Source organism: Tinamus guttatus, unplaced genomic scaffold, assembly GCF_059628265.1.
Source record: "Tinamus guttatus ecotype Peru unplaced genomic scaffold, ASM5962826v1 Tinamus_guttatus_pri_ptg000155l, whole genome shotgun sequence".
Classification (NCBI taxonomy): Eukaryota; Metazoa; Chordata; class Aves; order Tinamiformes; family Tinamidae; genus Tinamus; species Tinamus guttatus.
This window is the reverse complement of record NW_028288689.1, coordinates 5,584,149-5,601,903: the sequence shown is the minus strand read 5'-3', so window position 1 is coordinate 5,601,903 and position 17,755 is coordinate 5,584,149. Positions and strand designations below refer to the sequence as shown.

The 17,755-nt window shown below is 37.9% G+C and overlaps 1 protein-coding gene across 1 annotated transcript in view; it reads right to left on the bottom strand.

Annotated features, from left to right (window-relative positions):
- Nucleotides 1-242: 242 nt before the first annotated feature.
- DOCK2 (dedicator of cytokinesis 2) overlaps nucleotides 243-17,755 on the bottom strand; it is a gene marked incomplete at its 5' end in the record, with an annotated part of 131,679 nt that continues 114,166 nt past the window's right edge. Inside the window, 10 exons of the mRNA XM_088522631.1 lie at nucleotides 243-677; nucleotides 1,943-2,085; nucleotides 2,762-2,882; nucleotides 4,920-5,100; nucleotides 5,833-5,960; nucleotides 7,962-8,099; nucleotides 9,660-9,743; nucleotides 11,008-11,184; nucleotides 15,335-15,421; nucleotides 16,437-16,521. Of these exons, the coding sequence (XP_088378757.1) occupies nucleotides 603-677; nucleotides 1,943-2,085; nucleotides 2,762-2,882; nucleotides 4,920-5,100; nucleotides 5,833-5,960; nucleotides 7,962-8,099; nucleotides 9,660-9,743; nucleotides 11,008-11,184; nucleotides 15,335-15,421; nucleotides 16,437-16,521 (1,219 nt within the window). The remainder of the gene's footprint in view (nucleotides 678-1,942; nucleotides 2,086-2,761; nucleotides 2,883-4,919; nucleotides 5,101-5,832; nucleotides 5,961-7,961; nucleotides 8,100-9,659; nucleotides 9,744-11,007; nucleotides 11,185-15,334; nucleotides 15,422-16,436; nucleotides 16,522-17,755) is intronic.

Genomic DNA, 17,755 nt, shown 5'->3' with positions numbered 1-17,755 from the left:
ACGACATCACTCTAAGAAACATTAGATGATGTGCAGCAGTGTGGTGGGAACAGCAGCCGACAGGAGCCCCGGGAAACCAAACAGTGCCCAGGATAACATTCCCAGGGGCTATTTTGTGCTGAGCCGCCTGTTGCCTTGACTACACTGCCAGCAGTAGCTTAAAGCTAGTTTGGGTGTATCTATATGAGCTGCACAAAATGGTAACTTCTGTGCAGCCTGGAAAGGAGAGGACTTGCATTATATGGTAAGCACTGCAGATGGCCCTTTAACATCTATCTTTGCCAGAATGACTTTTATCACCAGGGAGCACACAATGTCCTTTGACTTGTGTAATAAAGAGGCTCAATAAACTTTTGTTCCATATCCTGGTTGGCACATCCTGTAGTATTTCCTTCAAATGCTATTAGTCTGTATCCCTATATCTATATCACAAGTAACTGTTATCAGAGCCCATGAATGCAGTTGTTTGTATTCTCTACTAGCTATCTACAGTATCTGTGCTTTTCTGTACAGTAGACAGTCATATAAAAAAGGAGATATAGATATAGATATATATTTATGTCATTATTTTTGGTTGCAAATGGTCTTGGAGATAAAAGAAGTCACAGATCCGTAGAGGATTTGAAATGGTGCTCCACAGAAGAGTGCTTTCCATCTTCCAGAACTTTGGAAATGCGCTGAAAAAAGAAAAAAAAAAAAAAGGGCCATAGGTTAGCATGACTACTGTATTGGATTCACTAACACGTATATTAGTTACTAGCTTGTGTCCTTAATCTGTGACAAGAGAAAAAAAGCATGGACCAAAACCTGGATATTTGATAGAGAAATTTGCTGGATAATTTCTTTATCCTGCAAAACTATGAACCTGCATTTAAATCTGTTCCCATGATTCTGCTCATGTGGAATCACTATAGAAAAATGTTTTAAACTTTATTCAGAGCTTTTTCAAAATTGTAAGAAAGGACATTTTGTCCTTACATATGCTACAGTAGGTTTAACTATGATGAGGTCATGCTAAAAAGCTGTTCCTCCCGGGTCTTAAAAGAACAGATATGTGATAAGTTCAGTACAAGTGAAACCCTACAGACCATGTGAGGATATCTGAATGCAAAATTTCCTAATTGCTGTATTCTCCTGGAAAGTAACTATCCAAGTTTTTTGAAAGACTGCAGAAATAAATGAATAAATGAAATAAAATGAATAAAAATGAAACCTCCCTTCCCCTTCTTCTCCCTAAGAAATGAATAGGAAAAGTTCACAAAATTCCTGCAAAACATGACAGATGTCACAAAATCCTTATGTCCAGTGCATCTCAAGAGCTACCGACATCTGCATTAAATGTAATCCTTGGCACCAAGTAATTTTCTTATATATATATTTTTTTGCTTTTAGATACGGTGTTAAATTCAGTATTTTTTTAATTTCCACAGAAGTCACCAAAAGGTTTACTGTATTAAAGGAAGACAAACGGTGCTAAGCAACATTGCTGACTACCACGAGCCAGCTTCTACTTGGAAGTACATCCGGGAGCAGAAGCCGACTCGCACGGTGCTTGCTTTGCTGTGCTCCTCTCACTGTGATGCTAGGGCCAACCACCCAATACAATTAAATCAAACAAATAATTACTTTCCTCTTTTGCTAATAAGCGTTATGTAAATCAAATTGATCGGTTGGTCAAATGAGACCTCTCGTGGTATGGATACAGAACTGCACATCTGAGCCTTCCTACACTGAACATACTAAGGCGCACATCTTTAAAACAAAAAGCACAGCAAGAGACAAATACATAACCCTTTCGAGCTCCCACTCCTCATGACAGAAAGAAAAGTTTGACTTATGGGGCTTGTGGCATTTTAAAACCACGTAATTTTATTTTATAGTCCAGAATTTTTACAGAGGCAATGCAGTCTTTTTCCCATACAGTTAAACACACAAAACTAACCATTGTCTTAAATAGCTGGTTCACTTTCTTTTTTTTGAAGTTTTTCTTGTCACCATCTGAGGTGGAAGGAAACACGGGCTGACTGAGCCTGTGTGATGCAATCATTTCATCAGGCACCGCCGGGCTCACTGACATGGTTAATCCTGGGAAGAGAAACAGATTGAGTGCACAAAGCAAAACTGAGGAAGGACAGTGAAGGAAGCGCGTGGGAAAGCAGCGTTCAAAATAATGAACTACTGCAACTACCAGAGAGAAATGAGAGTTCATAACCTAAACATATTCTCAGAATACAAATATAAGAAAAGAACCCCCATGATAGCAGTAAACTTAATTACACTGAAAGTGAATAGTGTGAAAAATATGAATCAAACTGAACAAAGGAAAAATAGATAAAGATACACATTGGTCTGGTGGGAAACCACTGTTCTGTTGTGCCAAATGCCTGTTACAGGCATTTGGATACCTAGGGTCAGTGACGGGGATAGATGAAGTGCAGGCTAAGAAGTGGGACATTCTAGGAGGAGAAAGAGGAGGAGGAGAGGGAAAAGGATAACGAAATAGATAATGTTTTCTGTGTATATCCTGGCCTAGAAATAAAGTTCAGCCTCCGCTACACTTCTAGAAATACTTTTACCCCTGGCACGTACCAGGCCGCACAACATGATCAAGCAGTAACCACAGTCTGTAGTAGCAACTTTACATGCCTGCACTAAAACTGTAACCTGTGTACAAGAGGTGGAAGGATACAGCCGGACGGCCACGTGCTGCTGCCTGCAGCAAACCCATTATCCAAGACGTGCAGCACCTTCATCCTCCTACCTGCGATAGTGGGCATGGAACGACTGACGGAGCTCATCTGCTTGAGGACACATGTTTTCTGAGGGGCTGCTACGTGCTCCGAGAGGTTGGTGTCACTCATGAACTCGTACTTCCGTGACAACTGTTCAATTAAAAAAAAAATACCATTAATGATGAACTGAGATAGAATTAACAAATATGAGCTAATACCAATTTGCTAATAGTGAAGTTGTGGGTCTACTTAATGCAAGCAATTCTTCCTGCTGAAGCGTGCCTTCCAGAAAACGTACAGAAAGGTAAACAGACTAGTTCAGAGGCTTTCCATGCCCCGCTCAAAATTCCCTGGCTGGAGAAATTAAATTTTGTCCTTGATACCCAAACAGGCAACAGTCACACCATTCTGGGAACTGCTAGCTCAGGTGAAATGCAAACAGGCTCAGGCTTTGGAAAACCTCGTCATCTTCTGAAACCCCGTTAACCATTGTGGAGAAATACAAATTAGGCAATTTGCATCATTAAGGATCTGTTAAGGAGTCTGTACTCCCTGGTTTTATGAGCAGGAAGAACTGGCCCAGGCTGAGGTCATGCCTCCAGCTAAAGGTAATGAGCTATTAAAAACAGAGTGTACATTAACCTAATGCGGAACTTAAACCTACAGTACAAACTGAGATACACACATTTTACAAATGATTCAGTTTTTTGTACCTGAGAGACATTAATTAATATTATCCCTCTGTTGAAGAGGGAGATAAACATTGTACTTGAAGGTTTGTACTCACAGATCAAAGTCTTTCTTTTCTTTATGAAGGTCTGACTACAAGAGAATGAACTGCAGCTTTCTGGGACTTTACAAGTAGATGTAAAAATTTTAATTCACCCCTTATTTCTAACCTCATCCATTAATATAATAAAGTAATTTTATTTTGTCTGGCTGTACTCCTTACTGATATTTAGTTTACTGAGCAGCACTGCATGAAACAAGAATATAATAATGCAAATAGCACCTGTTTCCAATCCAAATGCAAGTGAAGCTACCACATACAAAGCTCAAAATATATATATTATCACCTGATGCTATTTTAAACTACTCTTTCATTGTTTCTTCTAGGAAACCTTCATACCTGAAGGTTTATGCAAATTTGATAGGAGACGGTAGCAGCAAATTCGAGCTTGCAAGCTAGAAGCATTCTGTTTAGCCCTGTGAAAGACAGTTACTGATTGTCACAATTTTGTGCTCAGGTAGTCTAACATGACTTTGTCCAAAGTCTTAGCTTTGCATGCTTCCCAGGGGCTGCTAAACAGAGATGCTTTGTAGAGAGATCCAAACATCTCCTGAAGCTCAGGGCAAGCAACTGGCAACAGAAAACAGCACCTTGCCAATCCTGGGTTATGCTCTAACCACAAGCTAAATCAGCAATGGAAAAACTTCTGGTAATCAAATTGGTTTCAGAAACAATAAACAGTGTTTCTCTCTCTCTCCCTCTACTTCAGCAATCTGTTACTGTTTGACATTAATATTTAGATGGGGCTTGTCTATCTAGACAAAACAATTTCAGATTTTCATTAGTGAATTCTCTTTTTATAACTAGAACTGCCTTCTAAAGATTAAAGTATAAAAAATGCACTAAGTTATATAAGTCAATCCGCTGATCTATGAGTAGGATAAAGCCACTCAGATTATCCGTGGAACAAGAGAGTCCAGAGCTTCAGAGCACCAATCTGGCACCATTTCAGGAATACTGCATTCAATCCTGCAATTTCCAGCTGCCTGTCCCACAGCAAAATGAACGAACTCATCACATTTGAAACAGTCCTGGCTGTGAAGAGATACCATGAAGTGTCAGTGCAGTAAATTAATTACTTCTCAACAGGAAAGCCTGTTAAGACCTCCCAATGTAGTATTCCATTTTTAGCCAACCGAGATACAGAATTATGCAACTTCACAGCTTCAGTTCTGATTTTTTCCCCCACTGATTTGTCTCTTCCTCAGTATCTTGCAAATTTCCATTCATGGCAGGGCAGATGGCCTCTGTATCCTGCACATTTCGTTTTATGACAAAGCAACAAGTTTTCCACTACACCAAATTTCTGTGCAATTTGTTTTTCTTTTTCTAAGTAAGAGAGTAAATATACTAATGTTTTAGAAATCCAGAAATACTGCTGTAAGTCAGTAACATACATTTTTCATGTCGGAGATGGAAATATCGGGTGCCGTTTTCTCATCAGCAAACACCACGCTGCTTCTTTTTGTTCTTTTTTTGGACCTTCTCATTTTTACCTCAGGGTGAGGGTTACTTGGCAAAGCATTCTCCTCTGATTCTGATTTTACTGGCTTTGATAGCACTGCTTCCAGTTCAAAGCTGCAAGGACAAAAGAAAAATGATAAAAATTGCTAAACGATACTTTAAAAGTCATGGGTATTCTGATGTCATTTCCCTGGGAAATAAAAAGGCAGGTCATCCTTTCCTTAGGCCTTTTTTTATGCAGCCTTGCATACTGAACTTGCAAAAAGTATATGATGTCCTTCACTGGTAACTAGATACTAAAAAGAGGCCTTCAGGAGGTATTATAATATCTTCAACTGTTACAAAAAAATGTATATTAATCTGAAGTGCAAATCGAATCCTTTTTAAAGATTTGTGCATTAGCTCAAGGACATCTAAAGGAAAAAGGGTCAGAGCTCACATAGGAATTTTATGGGGAGCGGTGGTAGGGCTGAAAGCAAAACAAGCAGAAAGATGCTAATTCATTTTAAAGCTGCATTCACTCATAAACGAATTTGCAAAAAGCAAACCCCTGCAGTTTATAAACAGTATTTCAATAATAAAATATTTGCTCCCAGAAAATTGGATGTCTCTGTCTTCTTTTCATAAGAGGATTTCTTGACTATATCTTGCCTATCTAGCATAGAACATTGCAGTTTTAGCCCTGAAAAAAATGTTAGCTTCAATTAAAAAGACTTGTGGCATAGTCTAAACAAACTGCTAGTTGTCTTGATCCAAGAATTTTTAATCTTTTTGTTACTTCTGATAAAATAGGACAGAGTGAAAAAAATGTATTATCATCACAGTTGTATTAACTTCATAACTGACCTTTCTGAAGGAATTTTGTTTGGAGTACTGCAGTCTGAATTCATGGAAGCCAGTGAAATAACTGACAACTGGCGATAGGATCTTAGCATTGATCTTGGCCGTCCTACTCTCTTGTCATCGAAATCTGGCTACAGGATGGAAAAGAGAAGCATGTTCCATGAACGAAGTCTGTGTGAAACTCATTTCATCTCTTCTCCGTAGATTCCGAGCTAGCACAGATGTTTCAACATATGGCATGAACGAAGTTACTCATCACTATTAATTACAGGGATTTTGTTTCTTCTGACTGGATACCCTCTTTCTCTAAGACCTCTCAAGCTGAATGATATAGTGAACAGATTTATTGCTAAATAAACTAAAGAAACCAAAATTAACTTTTTTTTTTTTTCTTTCTCTCAGAAAATAAAGAAACCACTGTTTGCTGATCCTGTTTGGTATAAACATGGGGCAGAAGATTATTGGGCAAATAGGTTTAGTCAGTCCTTGCTCCAAAACTATAACTACAAACTCTTCCTTCAACTCACAATCTTCTGCCATCTCTGTACATTAATATTGCCTTTTTCTTTATGTTTTCTGGTGGATGGATCAAATCCATTTTTTCCTAATAGCAGACAGTAAGAACAAGACTCCAAGAACAGCAGGAGGACAATTTAGGTCACAGTGTACCTGGACTGGACACAGCACTATGTGCTACAATATCATTCTACTTCTGCAATGGAAGAAGAAAAAGTGATTTTTCACTTCTAATCTCTTTTAGCAGGTAAATTGAATATCATAATGCAAATATTCAGCTTGATATTAATGCTTATTTACACTTTACAATCTGCTATTAAATTCAACGAACCAGTCTGTTTTGAGATTTCCTTGACACTTTCCTCTTCCTCTGGCCATTAAGGCAGGAGCAAGGATCACGTTTCTTAGCCAATTCTGCACCCCTTCTCTTTTGGAGGGCTGGATGTAGAATTATACTGTGCAGACAGCTGGGCTCTCCTCTTCATTCATGCAAGATTCTCCCTGGGTTGAGAATAACTGGCGGGAGCTCGACCCAGGGAAAATCACTGGTCTCATAAAGGAGGCAAGTTTTTGAGCATTTCCCAGAATAGACTGCTTGTCCTTTCACTAACATTTTGATCTCCAATAGAAGACTGGGAAACATTCATAGTTTCATTCTTTGCAAGTACTTTGCAGAGTTTACATGAAATGAGAATTTCTGCTCCTGTGAATGTATAGACTCTTCTGTTAAGACAAAGACATTACTTTTATTCTTTTATAAATAAAAAGAACTCATGGCAGCCAACAGAAAGAATACTGGATAAGGTAAATTGGAAGTAGTGACACTTTTTTCCTGCCCCTCTCATACACAATTTAAAATACTGCTATTCACCAACTTTAGTAATTTATGAGAAGCTTCTTGAGCCAAGATTTTTCATGCCATCACATATCTTTGAATACATCTGCATTTTGCAAGAACTTGTTCCACTGCTATGTAACATAAATTTTGCAACATTCAGAATGAGTATGAAAGATGCTACATCTCAAAGCTTGAATAAAAGGCCATCCTGAGCATGTCATCATAAAGTCTCAGACAGAAAAACTCATCAACATCGAAAGCAGCAGTGTAAAATAATTTCCAAAGCAACTGCTGTGCAATTCCAAAGAACAACTAACAACATCCCTCCTACCAGCTCCCACCAGCTGTCTGCAAGAGTTTGTGCTTAGAAGCTATTTCCCATATATTTCAGTTTCATTTCAGCTAATACAGAGAGGATTAAATACATAATGCTTTAGAGCACAGTTCAAAACATCTAGAGCACAGGAAGCTGTGGACATCAATTGCTGATTACATCTCTAAACAACTAAAAAGAATTACAAAGAGGAGAAACATAAGAATTTCTTTTTCCTTATTCTACCATGGAAATGAATTTCAATTTTAATAGAGAGAGTGAGATATTCCAAACCTTCCAGAACACTTGCTATATCAGAGACTTAATTAACTCTTTGGTGGTAAAACCTAGATTTCGCTACCTCCAGATGACAAGAAAACTCACAAGTAACAGAAGTTATGCTTTTGTTCAGAGAAGAACACTATTAAAAAAATGTAGGAGAGAGAACATAAAGGAGAATGATACCAATTCTCTGGTTCCGTATTGTTTTTCCACTTTAACTTTTAAATGCTTGAAACACTCCTCCATACGGTCGTGGAAAGGACGAAGGTTATCAGAAACTCTTCTTTCATGAATTTTAATTCCAGCCCCGAGGAAAGGTATCTTGAATGGACCAAAGGGAAAAGAAAAAAAAACAAAAAGGAACGAAAGAAAAGCAAGTGAGGATATTAAACTGCGTCTGACAACCCCTCTAACTCCACTTGGAGTATCTGCCAAGTCGACTGTAAAACTGTGCCCAGTGGATAGATTTGTCAGCTGGTCTCGTTACTCCACAGGAGCTTTTAATAGCAGAGAAGCATCTTACTACAAATTTGGGAAGGGCTCTTGAAAAGTAGGCTTGCTCAGGAACATTTTAGAGATGTGTAGGTGTCTCAAAGCAACTGTTTTGCCACTCCTATCTATCCTAATGTTAATTCCTTATGAGATTAAAACACCATTTGAGGGTTTTCAAAAAACTGCCACCTCCTCTAAAACACAGTTCTGGACTAATCCACCTGGTAATGAAGGTGCCTGCCATACCATACTGGAAAGAAGGTAGGGATGAAATAATATCCAACTGGGCTGCAAGCAAGTGGTTTCAAACTCTTAATTTTGCTTTAAAATGCAGGATTCAGTAACTGTGGAAGGATTAAATCAGTCTACTGGGGGCTTAAGGACATGACAATTTAGCTGCTGCAGCAGGTTAACAGATTATTACTGCCTGGTTACTGAATACCACCTCTTCTTTTCTCCGCTCTGTTATTCAGCTGTCTTCCTCTGTAATCCCCATATGTCTAAGTAAAAAATCAACAAAATAATGCTTTAGTACAAAAATAAACAAGTCACCAGCAAAGACTGTTTGCACTGTGCTCCATTTTACCTCTGTGCTTTCCCTTTCCTTACAGCTCATCCTTCAGGCTGGGGAAAGTGGCATTACTAAAGAGGTAGCATTTCTGATCTAGTATATTTGGTAAAAGGTACACAGTCGTATTTCTAAATAACTGGAAAAACAGTGCAGGCACCCCCTCCCTTAAAGGAGAACACCTCATAAAAAAGGATTAGCAGAGGATCAGTCTGTATCACTTCAAGCAACTCCTTCCACTCAAACCTCTCAAGAGCCCTTCTGTCAGAAGGAATGGTTTGCTTACCAGATTAAAAAAACACAATTAAAGAAATCATATGATGCAGAACATATTATAATAACAGTTATTTTCTGACCCCTACAAATCCTCTCGTATCCTTGCTTTTATGTTATCATCTTTGCTATTATATTAGCTGAATAATATTCAGTTAAAACTAATCATCTTCAAAGATGATGAATAAAACACTTTTATATGCTGCCTAAGTGTTAATGTGCATGGTTACACAGAGCAACTCTGTACTTCTCTCTCATACATAAAGATACTTTAGTACAATTCAATCTTTGAAGATGATCATTTATGAGATTTATGTGATACACTTTTAGCTACACTTTTGCAAGTAACTTTCTTTGACAGCGTTAACACAGCAAGAAGCAGATTTCTAAGAAGAATCTTCCCTTTCTGTCTCCTCCTCCCCTATTCTAAGAAGAGGATAGAAAAACAACATAGTCATCTAAATGACATTACATCGTCCTGCTAGAAAAAAACAGAAAAAGAGGAAAATCTAAGGACGCCTCAGAGAACTACTGCCAGTAAGTGTTACCTGCCAAGCTATTAGATCCTTGAGTCTGTTCAGCTTTTCTTGATCCTCTGGATGGTCTCGGATATATTCATCTGTAAAGAAAGCCTGAGACAGGCATAAAAATAAATCAGTCCTTCATGTCAACATGAAAAGAGGCCAGTGGTGACCACAATACTGGTCATTAAATGAAGAGATATTTGCATGTCCCTCTACCAGCTGCTCCTAGTGATAACGCATTGTTTTATGAACTGAGAACTGAACTTTTTATTTTTGTTAAAACACATTCTGTGTTTGTCCCACACTTCTGAGCCTGACCTCCTTACTGGGAAAGGATTTTTTTTTTAAATTAGCACCGAGCAATAAAGTGCACACATATTTGTAGTACCACTGTTTATACTAATTACATTTGATTTAAGTAATAACCTGACATGAGCAAGCATGTTACAGAAGGAGTCAGATATTGAAGGCATATTGAAGGCATTTTTCTACCCAAAGATTTATTTTTTCCCTCACCTACGTAATTCAAATGTTGTTGTTTGTCCCTTACTGCCAAGTGGCTAAACAAATAGTTGGGACAAACATGGCAAAGGCCGCAGTGCCTCGGGCTGCGTGGTGCATGGTGGGTACCGCCTCCACCCACGGCACGCGCTCAGCGCAGCCGCAGAGCGCCCGCACACGGAGCCTCCCGCGCGGCGCGGCGCCCACTGCACAGCGGCGGCAGAAATAACACAGCTCCAGCGCTGGCGGGTAACGTTCAGTTGCATCATAATCTTTAATAAATAAGATACAAAAAAGTTCTAATATTCCTTCCCGCGCACACACATTTTTTAATGAGGCTGCCTTGCAGACAAGTTTTCTACACTTCAGTTCCTCAAGCTATTCCACTTCTGACATATTGGTAGAACATTTTATATTTGCAATCTCCTTTTTGAAGAACAAAAATTGCTCTGAAGAGAGGCTGCATTTACAGGGAAAAGCTGGTAACAATATAAAAAAGATAACCTACATCAAAATCCTCCAGACCTGCTACAAGGAGAACTTAAATTGATTTACTTCAGACCAAACCTTTGATGCCTAAGAGCCTATGTCATTACAAAAGGTATACCTCATTTCCCATGTATATTAAAACTTTCATGACAGCAATTAACATTGAGCTTCAAGTACATTCCCAGTGTCTGCTTTGCTACTTTCTGCTGTCAAAGACTGTGTCAGATGCGACCTGGATGGGAGGGTCTTTTAATTGCTGGAGATGTGACTTTCATATCCCCGGCCTACCGGCCACTGCCACTTTGAACAAAGCATCATCACGAATAAGGACTAGAATTAATACTTCTGAAGATGATCTTCACAATTACTTCAAATCTCTTACCTTCTCATACTTAGCAAAGCCTCCCATAACAGCTGGATCAACAATTCCATTCAGAAGCATGGACAGTGGATTAATAGGAAGGTTTTCATCACTCTGGTACTGGTTAATCATCATCAAAATCTTTTCATTTGTTGTGGACATGGTCTCAATGGCATTCTCTAAAGGACTAATTGTAGTCTACAAACAAGCAAAATATGAGAAAATGTCATAGAATCTACTTTATCTAACATCTCCCAAACTTTAATTTGTCCAGGTAAGTATATACAATTGAGGACTTTATTTTCTTCATAGTTTCTATAAACTGTCTTTTAGCTCTTCATTCCAGGAGTCTACCATACAAGGAAACAATCCATGGATTACCTAGCAACTATTTGCTCTAACATGTGCATGACAGATGAGCATGATCATCTGCTCTTGCTTCTACCTTTTTTCAAGCTGTAGATACTAGTGTATTTCAATACCGAGAGGAAAACAGAGAACTAATTCTCTTTATTTCAGTGCCCTGATGCTGCATGAGTACACAGCAGAGATGACCTAGCCAGGTGTGTAGAATGATGACTCCTACACACTGTCAGGTTCAGAAATTGAGACACAGTGCTACAAGTCAGGCATTAAAAACTCCTCCTTTCTTCCTATGAAGCAGAGCTAACTCATCAGTGAATCGGTGATCCAGCATTAGCAATTCATGGGATGGGTGGTTTTTTTCTCTTTTGGAAGGAGCCTATTCACTAGTATATGTTTTTCCATAAATTCTTCTGCACTGATTCTCTATACTAGAGTTTCAAAATCTGAAAATTTAAGTTGGTTTTGTGTTTGGGGCTAGACACCAGAATTCCTTTTTGTTTGTGAAAACTGCAGTCACTTCAGGCACTTGCTGACCTGGAATATTTAAGATGATTATCAGCAGGTGATATAAGCTAAAAATATTTAGTGGTACTAGCACCCTGCGGTAGTTCCCAACAACCTCACTGACAGACCTCGAAACAGGAGGCAGGAAATAACAGTTGTGCAAACTGCCATAACCTGTAGGGGCATGCCTGAACAATGCCTTAAAAATCACCCTGTGTCCACACTCAAAAAGGCTGAATATTCAAAGGGAGAGAAAGGATTTACATTCTGCCAGCATCAAAGAAATGGACAAAAGCATTTCATGCAGCTGTCCTCTAGTTTAAAGAAAAAAAATGAAACAGACAGAAATATCAGAAAATTCTTTAATAGCTTCTTGTCTAGCAGAGGAGATTTGAAATGCTAGCTTGCAGCTGTGAAAAATGGACCAGCTAATACAGTCATAAACCATCACACCGCATCAGAGATGCTGACTCCTCCATTTGTTGATACTTTCATTAATACTCCCTTTCTAGATTAAAGCACAATACATTTCTCTATACTGCAGCTACTGAAACTGTGAGGTCTTTTAGAGCAAGCTCTTGTCTCCATTCATTCAGGAGTGATCTGGCTTCCGTCTAAAACCAAAAAGGAGAAGAATTGAGCTTTTCTGAATCATATTTATTGCCAGCAGCCTGTTCTGTTCTCTATATTCTCTCAGGCTTGGTAACAGGGCAGGACTACTTGCAGGAAAAAAGGGATGGACCCCATGACAGTGTTCTAATTACAAAAACCACATAAACAAACAAAAAACATAATAATAACAGAAAGGTGAAGGAGCAAAATATCTTTGCTAAATACACTTAGCAAGGGACTGGGGGAAGAGAAACCTGGCAGACAAGAAAGGAGTTAGAGACCATGCTGCACGATGCTCTCCTCCTGGGACTGCTGCGTTACTGCGATGTGAGGGTAAGGAATTTGTCAGCTTTTTATTTTAATGCAAGTGCAAAAGAAGACAGCATAGATATCCTTGCTCTTTTAACAACTTGTTAACAACATTGAGAGCAGTATGTTCAACTATGCACTTGGGGCTTTAGTGAAGAAGCTATCCATGCACACCCTGCACCATGCCTGGGAGAAGACTTCCTCCATCCTAAGCCTTCCTCTGTCCTCCAGAGTTAGGTACAGTGCAGGAGGTGCAAGTGAAATGCTGAGCCTTAGTTTGCTTAGTGGTTGACTTAAGCTTTTAAGCTCAAGAGATTGGTGTTGCATATACAACACTGTAGGGCAGACCATCCAGACAGACGACAGCTTTTATAGATAGAGAAAGTTTCTCCATCACGTGAAGTAATGCGCAACGATGAGAGGAAGAGAACAAAGAAGAAAAAAATACAAAAAAAATGAACTGGAAAAACATTACTCAGAGATCCTCTGTTAATAAAACGATGGATCTGAAGAGCAGACGAATGAAAAGCACGAGGCAAAGGTACAGAGCTCACAGGGAGTTCTGAAGAAAGATCCAAGGGAAAAAGGAAGATGATACCATAGAGTTAATCACTTCATGTGGATGTTGACATAAAGTGCACTGAAAACAGAGGAGGCAGGACAGAGAAAACAACATGATTAGGAGAAAAAGGAAACCACAGTTTCCTTTGAGCCAAACAATATTATCACTGCTAAAATAGTTTTATGTAAAGAGGAGTTGCAGGGCAAAATAAAATTAAATTATACTATCACTTTAGCTACTGCTGAAAAACAAAATGAAGCCAGACATGATTTTCATTCTAAACCTTGGTGAAGCACAAGTGTTCTCTACAAACAGTATTTATTTGTAGTAGCAAAAGCTTGTTTTAATTACACAGGTTAGTTCCACAAAGAAGCCACAGGGTTTTTACCTGACACTCAGTAGATCTTCCAAAAATTCTATGGGAAAATGTCTATCTCTTTCTCCTACTAACTGAGGCTTGTACAGGAGCATCCTGTCTTGGAAGTCATGCTTTTTTGCCCCTTTTTCTTTCTTTTTTTTTCTTTTTTTTTTTTTTTTAATATAATGCTGACTGGCATTTTCACTGGATCAATTAGAAGAGGGTAACAGGACAGAGGACCTTTCCACAACTGCTCTCTTTAGCTTTAATGGCAGCCACTTGCTAGACACAGCTCCCTGTCCGTGCATCCAAGTGCGCGCGACAGCCAAAGCTGGTGGGGCTGCCAGGGCTGCAGCGCCCGCGTCCCCCCACGCACGGCACTGACGGGGATGAGGAGACTCCAGGAACCACAACGGGCAGAAAACTAGGAAAACATGATCGCTGCTGAAACCAGTGCAGGATTTCACAGCTTAAGCCTCGACAGATTTCAGAAAAAAAGCTGAACTGTTATTTACTTCTTTCTGCTTTTTCCTTTTATTTGAAAAACAAACTAGCAAAGAAAGCAACTAACTATTCAGCTAGCTATTTGAGGTTGCTTTCATCCATTCCCAAGAGTAAACAGAAGAACTGAGAAGAAAAAATAAGTCTCAAATTAAGTTACAAGTTTTTGTTGGCAAAGGCACACTAATATTTATAAAAAACACCCTGCAAGCTTTCATGAGACACTGGCAAGCGAATCCCTGAGAACTATCACTTGCATTTTATCTCAAGGGAATCCTCTTATCAGGTTTTTAATCAAGCCAGCATTACAGGAACAACCTTAAGATAAATGAGAGCATAATTATGCCAAAAAATTAAAATAAACAATAAAGAACATTTTTATTACTACTTTTACACGTTGACAAGTTATAGAAAGTGACACAGGTCACAATCTATGCAACTGCAGAAATATTTATGTTATATTAAGAATTCCTATTACATCTTTGGTGGGTAACATTTCGACAACACAGTATCTGAGAAGTCCAGGTCTTGCCCAAGACATTCATCGTTTTTGGCATTTTTCTTTCATTAAGCTTTTGCTTAGCATCTTTCAAATCTGGTTTATAACTACAGAGTCAGGTTGAAGACATCTCCGTGTGTGAAACACTGGGAGTTTAAAACATGGCATAACATTTGTCAAACGTGCATTTTATCAGCTACAGAAGATGCTGTAAAAAGATGTATTTCTTCCTGCTTTCAGTGCAACAGGTAAGTCCATTTTTATGACAGAAAACACAACAAAGAACATATATTAAACACCTAATCTCTTGTATAAGTTCTAAGATGTAGGAAAAGACAAGAAACTATTCAAGGTTCTATAAAAATTCACGCATATGAAAAACTTTCAACTCTACAAACACAATTTTTTTTTCAGTTCTCAAAGGACTTAGTCCTAAAGCTCCAGTTCAGATACACAAATCAAAATTCAATTATTCCAGCAGTAAAACGTCCCTCCCCAGAGGCCATAAACAATAGAAGTTTTTAAGTATAAAAATAAAGAAATAACAATAGTTTGCCTTGCATAATAAGTTTGCAAACTATTTGTATATAACATTTCATATATATGTCTTAGGGATACGCAGCATTTTAATACACACCTGAGACATGGAGACAACCTCAAACCATCGTAAAATTCCTGGAAGTTTGTATGCCGTAACAAATGATGTTCTCTCAATCCACATAGACTGTTAAAAAATAAAGCAGGAAGAGAAAGTGACTTAAGGATTTAATTTTAATATTTTTTGCTTTTTGAGATTTCAGAGTTACAAGAATTTAGATGGGAAATATATGCACATTTATTTTTGCTTAAAAAACACTGCAAAAATCAAGCCAGCATGACAATTTGCACAAACCACTATCCTCATGTCAACTTAGGGCGTCTTTAGGCAGTAAGCCTACACAAAGCAGGAGAAAAATTAAAAACGACTCTTATATCTTTTAGTATCTATTCTTAACTTTGCCATTAGAGGTTGAATCACTGTCCAAGTGAGGCACTCTCACACTCTCCCAAATTACACTTTCTCCTTCAAGACTGCACAAATAACTGACGTGATTTGTACAGTTTGGGACTATATAGCTTTTTCCCTGCAGTCTTCCCAAAAGTAGAGTTTTAGCTATAAAGATTGAAAGGTTTTCTTTTTTCTTGTATATCTCTATGACCACAGTATAGAAACTCATATATTTCTATGCACGACGCTGAAAAATAAACTATGGCACTGCAGATTTCCTAGGATATTTAAATAATCAAGACCATTTGTCACCGTTACACCATTGTGCAAAGGAATGAGAATGGCAGACACAGCACTCCAGTGGGTCAGGATTTCACTGAGCTAACGAAAGTGGGAAACACACACCTCTTATTGCCAAGCTAGCAGCGCCTGCTGGAAGGGGTATAACTACAGCTAACAAAACATTTATTTACATGACATCTTGATAAGAATGATAATTTGCACTAGAAAACTTTATTGCTCAATACAATTGTTTTTACATGATTAATACATAATGTTTACCTAAAATGCAAACAGTGATACAACACTGAATATGTATATAGGGGAATGCCAAAACGGATTCTAAAATCAAGTCTTCTGTATTAAGTAATCTGAGAGTGACCAAGAAGAGATTTAGATTAGAAACCAATCATGGCAACTTGAGTAATTTAAACTCAATGAAAGAACATCACCCTGTCATTCGTTTACTTACAGCAAATTCATTTTCAGGGTCAACAGATCCTTTTCTGACTGGTCTTGAATAGTGGAAGCGCTGCACGTTGTTGGACTTGTAAAAACTGCAAGATTTTTTTTAAATGCAATAAAAACAGAATTCAGAAATTTCTGGATCCATCATACTGAAATTCGTCATTTAGTATTTTTAATTAAAAGAAAATTTAGTACTCAGGAAAAAACACTACCACCAGCTCAGGATACAAGTTCATCATAAACCATGGCGCGCACAGTATTATACAAGAAGGTATGCCTGATCTTGTGACTGGGTGTAACCTCCAGGTACAGAACTTCCAGATTAATGTTAGAATTTACAGAAGAATCTCTAGTAAATATTTTTGCTTTCCCATGTGCTGTGACACTCATATTGCTTCCTGCTTTATAATGTCACAAAAAAGGAATATATTTTGTTAAAAGGAACTGACTGAGAGGATACATTCATTTAAACTCAAGTATGTCGTTCTTTATCCAGTGCCCACTCCAATTCAGTTTAGTTTAAGCAGAATTGCTTTGAGTTTGCTTACAATGCAGAATAACAGTTGTTCAATAAACTAAACATATGAAGCCATAAATGACAATTTATTTTGATGTGTAAATAAATGTATACAAACATCTATAGAGGGGGGTATTAATATAAAAGAATCTCATGTAAACTGGATCATTCTCAATTGCTCAGACACACATTTCCACTCAATTCTTAAACACTCAGTTTTCTGTACCAGTTAATTTGAAAGAACAGACATCACACAGCTCTGACTCTTCAAGTGTTTTAGACTCTGCAGAGAAAGCACATTTCTTTTTGGTGCAAAGTTTTTCTTTTAAAGAATAATTCTATTTAAAGCAATTTCAAGTAAAATCTAACTTCACAGTGAGCAAGAAAATATTTCAGAAATACCTTACGCTAAAAACAAATCATATTCTAGAATGCCTGGAAAAAAAATAAATAAGAGACTCTGAACAGCTGAGCTAAATGGACTTCTGATTTGCTAGTTCACAGAAAAATTATTCTTGACCCAAGCTACTAAATTTATCTTCATCAAAAAAAAAAAAAAAAAAAGAAAAAAGAAAACCTGCCATGCAAAGTTAGATCACTGGGCTCCATCTGAAAGAACTGAAACTTTCTGGGTAGAATACTTTGCCATCAAATAATGTAGCTAACAATTACAGAGCCAATAAAGCACTCTCATAAAAATATACAATTTAGGGCCAGATTTGTAAGCTGTTTTGTCAAATACTGGTTTTAAAATGAATTTGAGCTGAAATTAGGACCACAGTTCACATTTAATCTTCTACTACAAG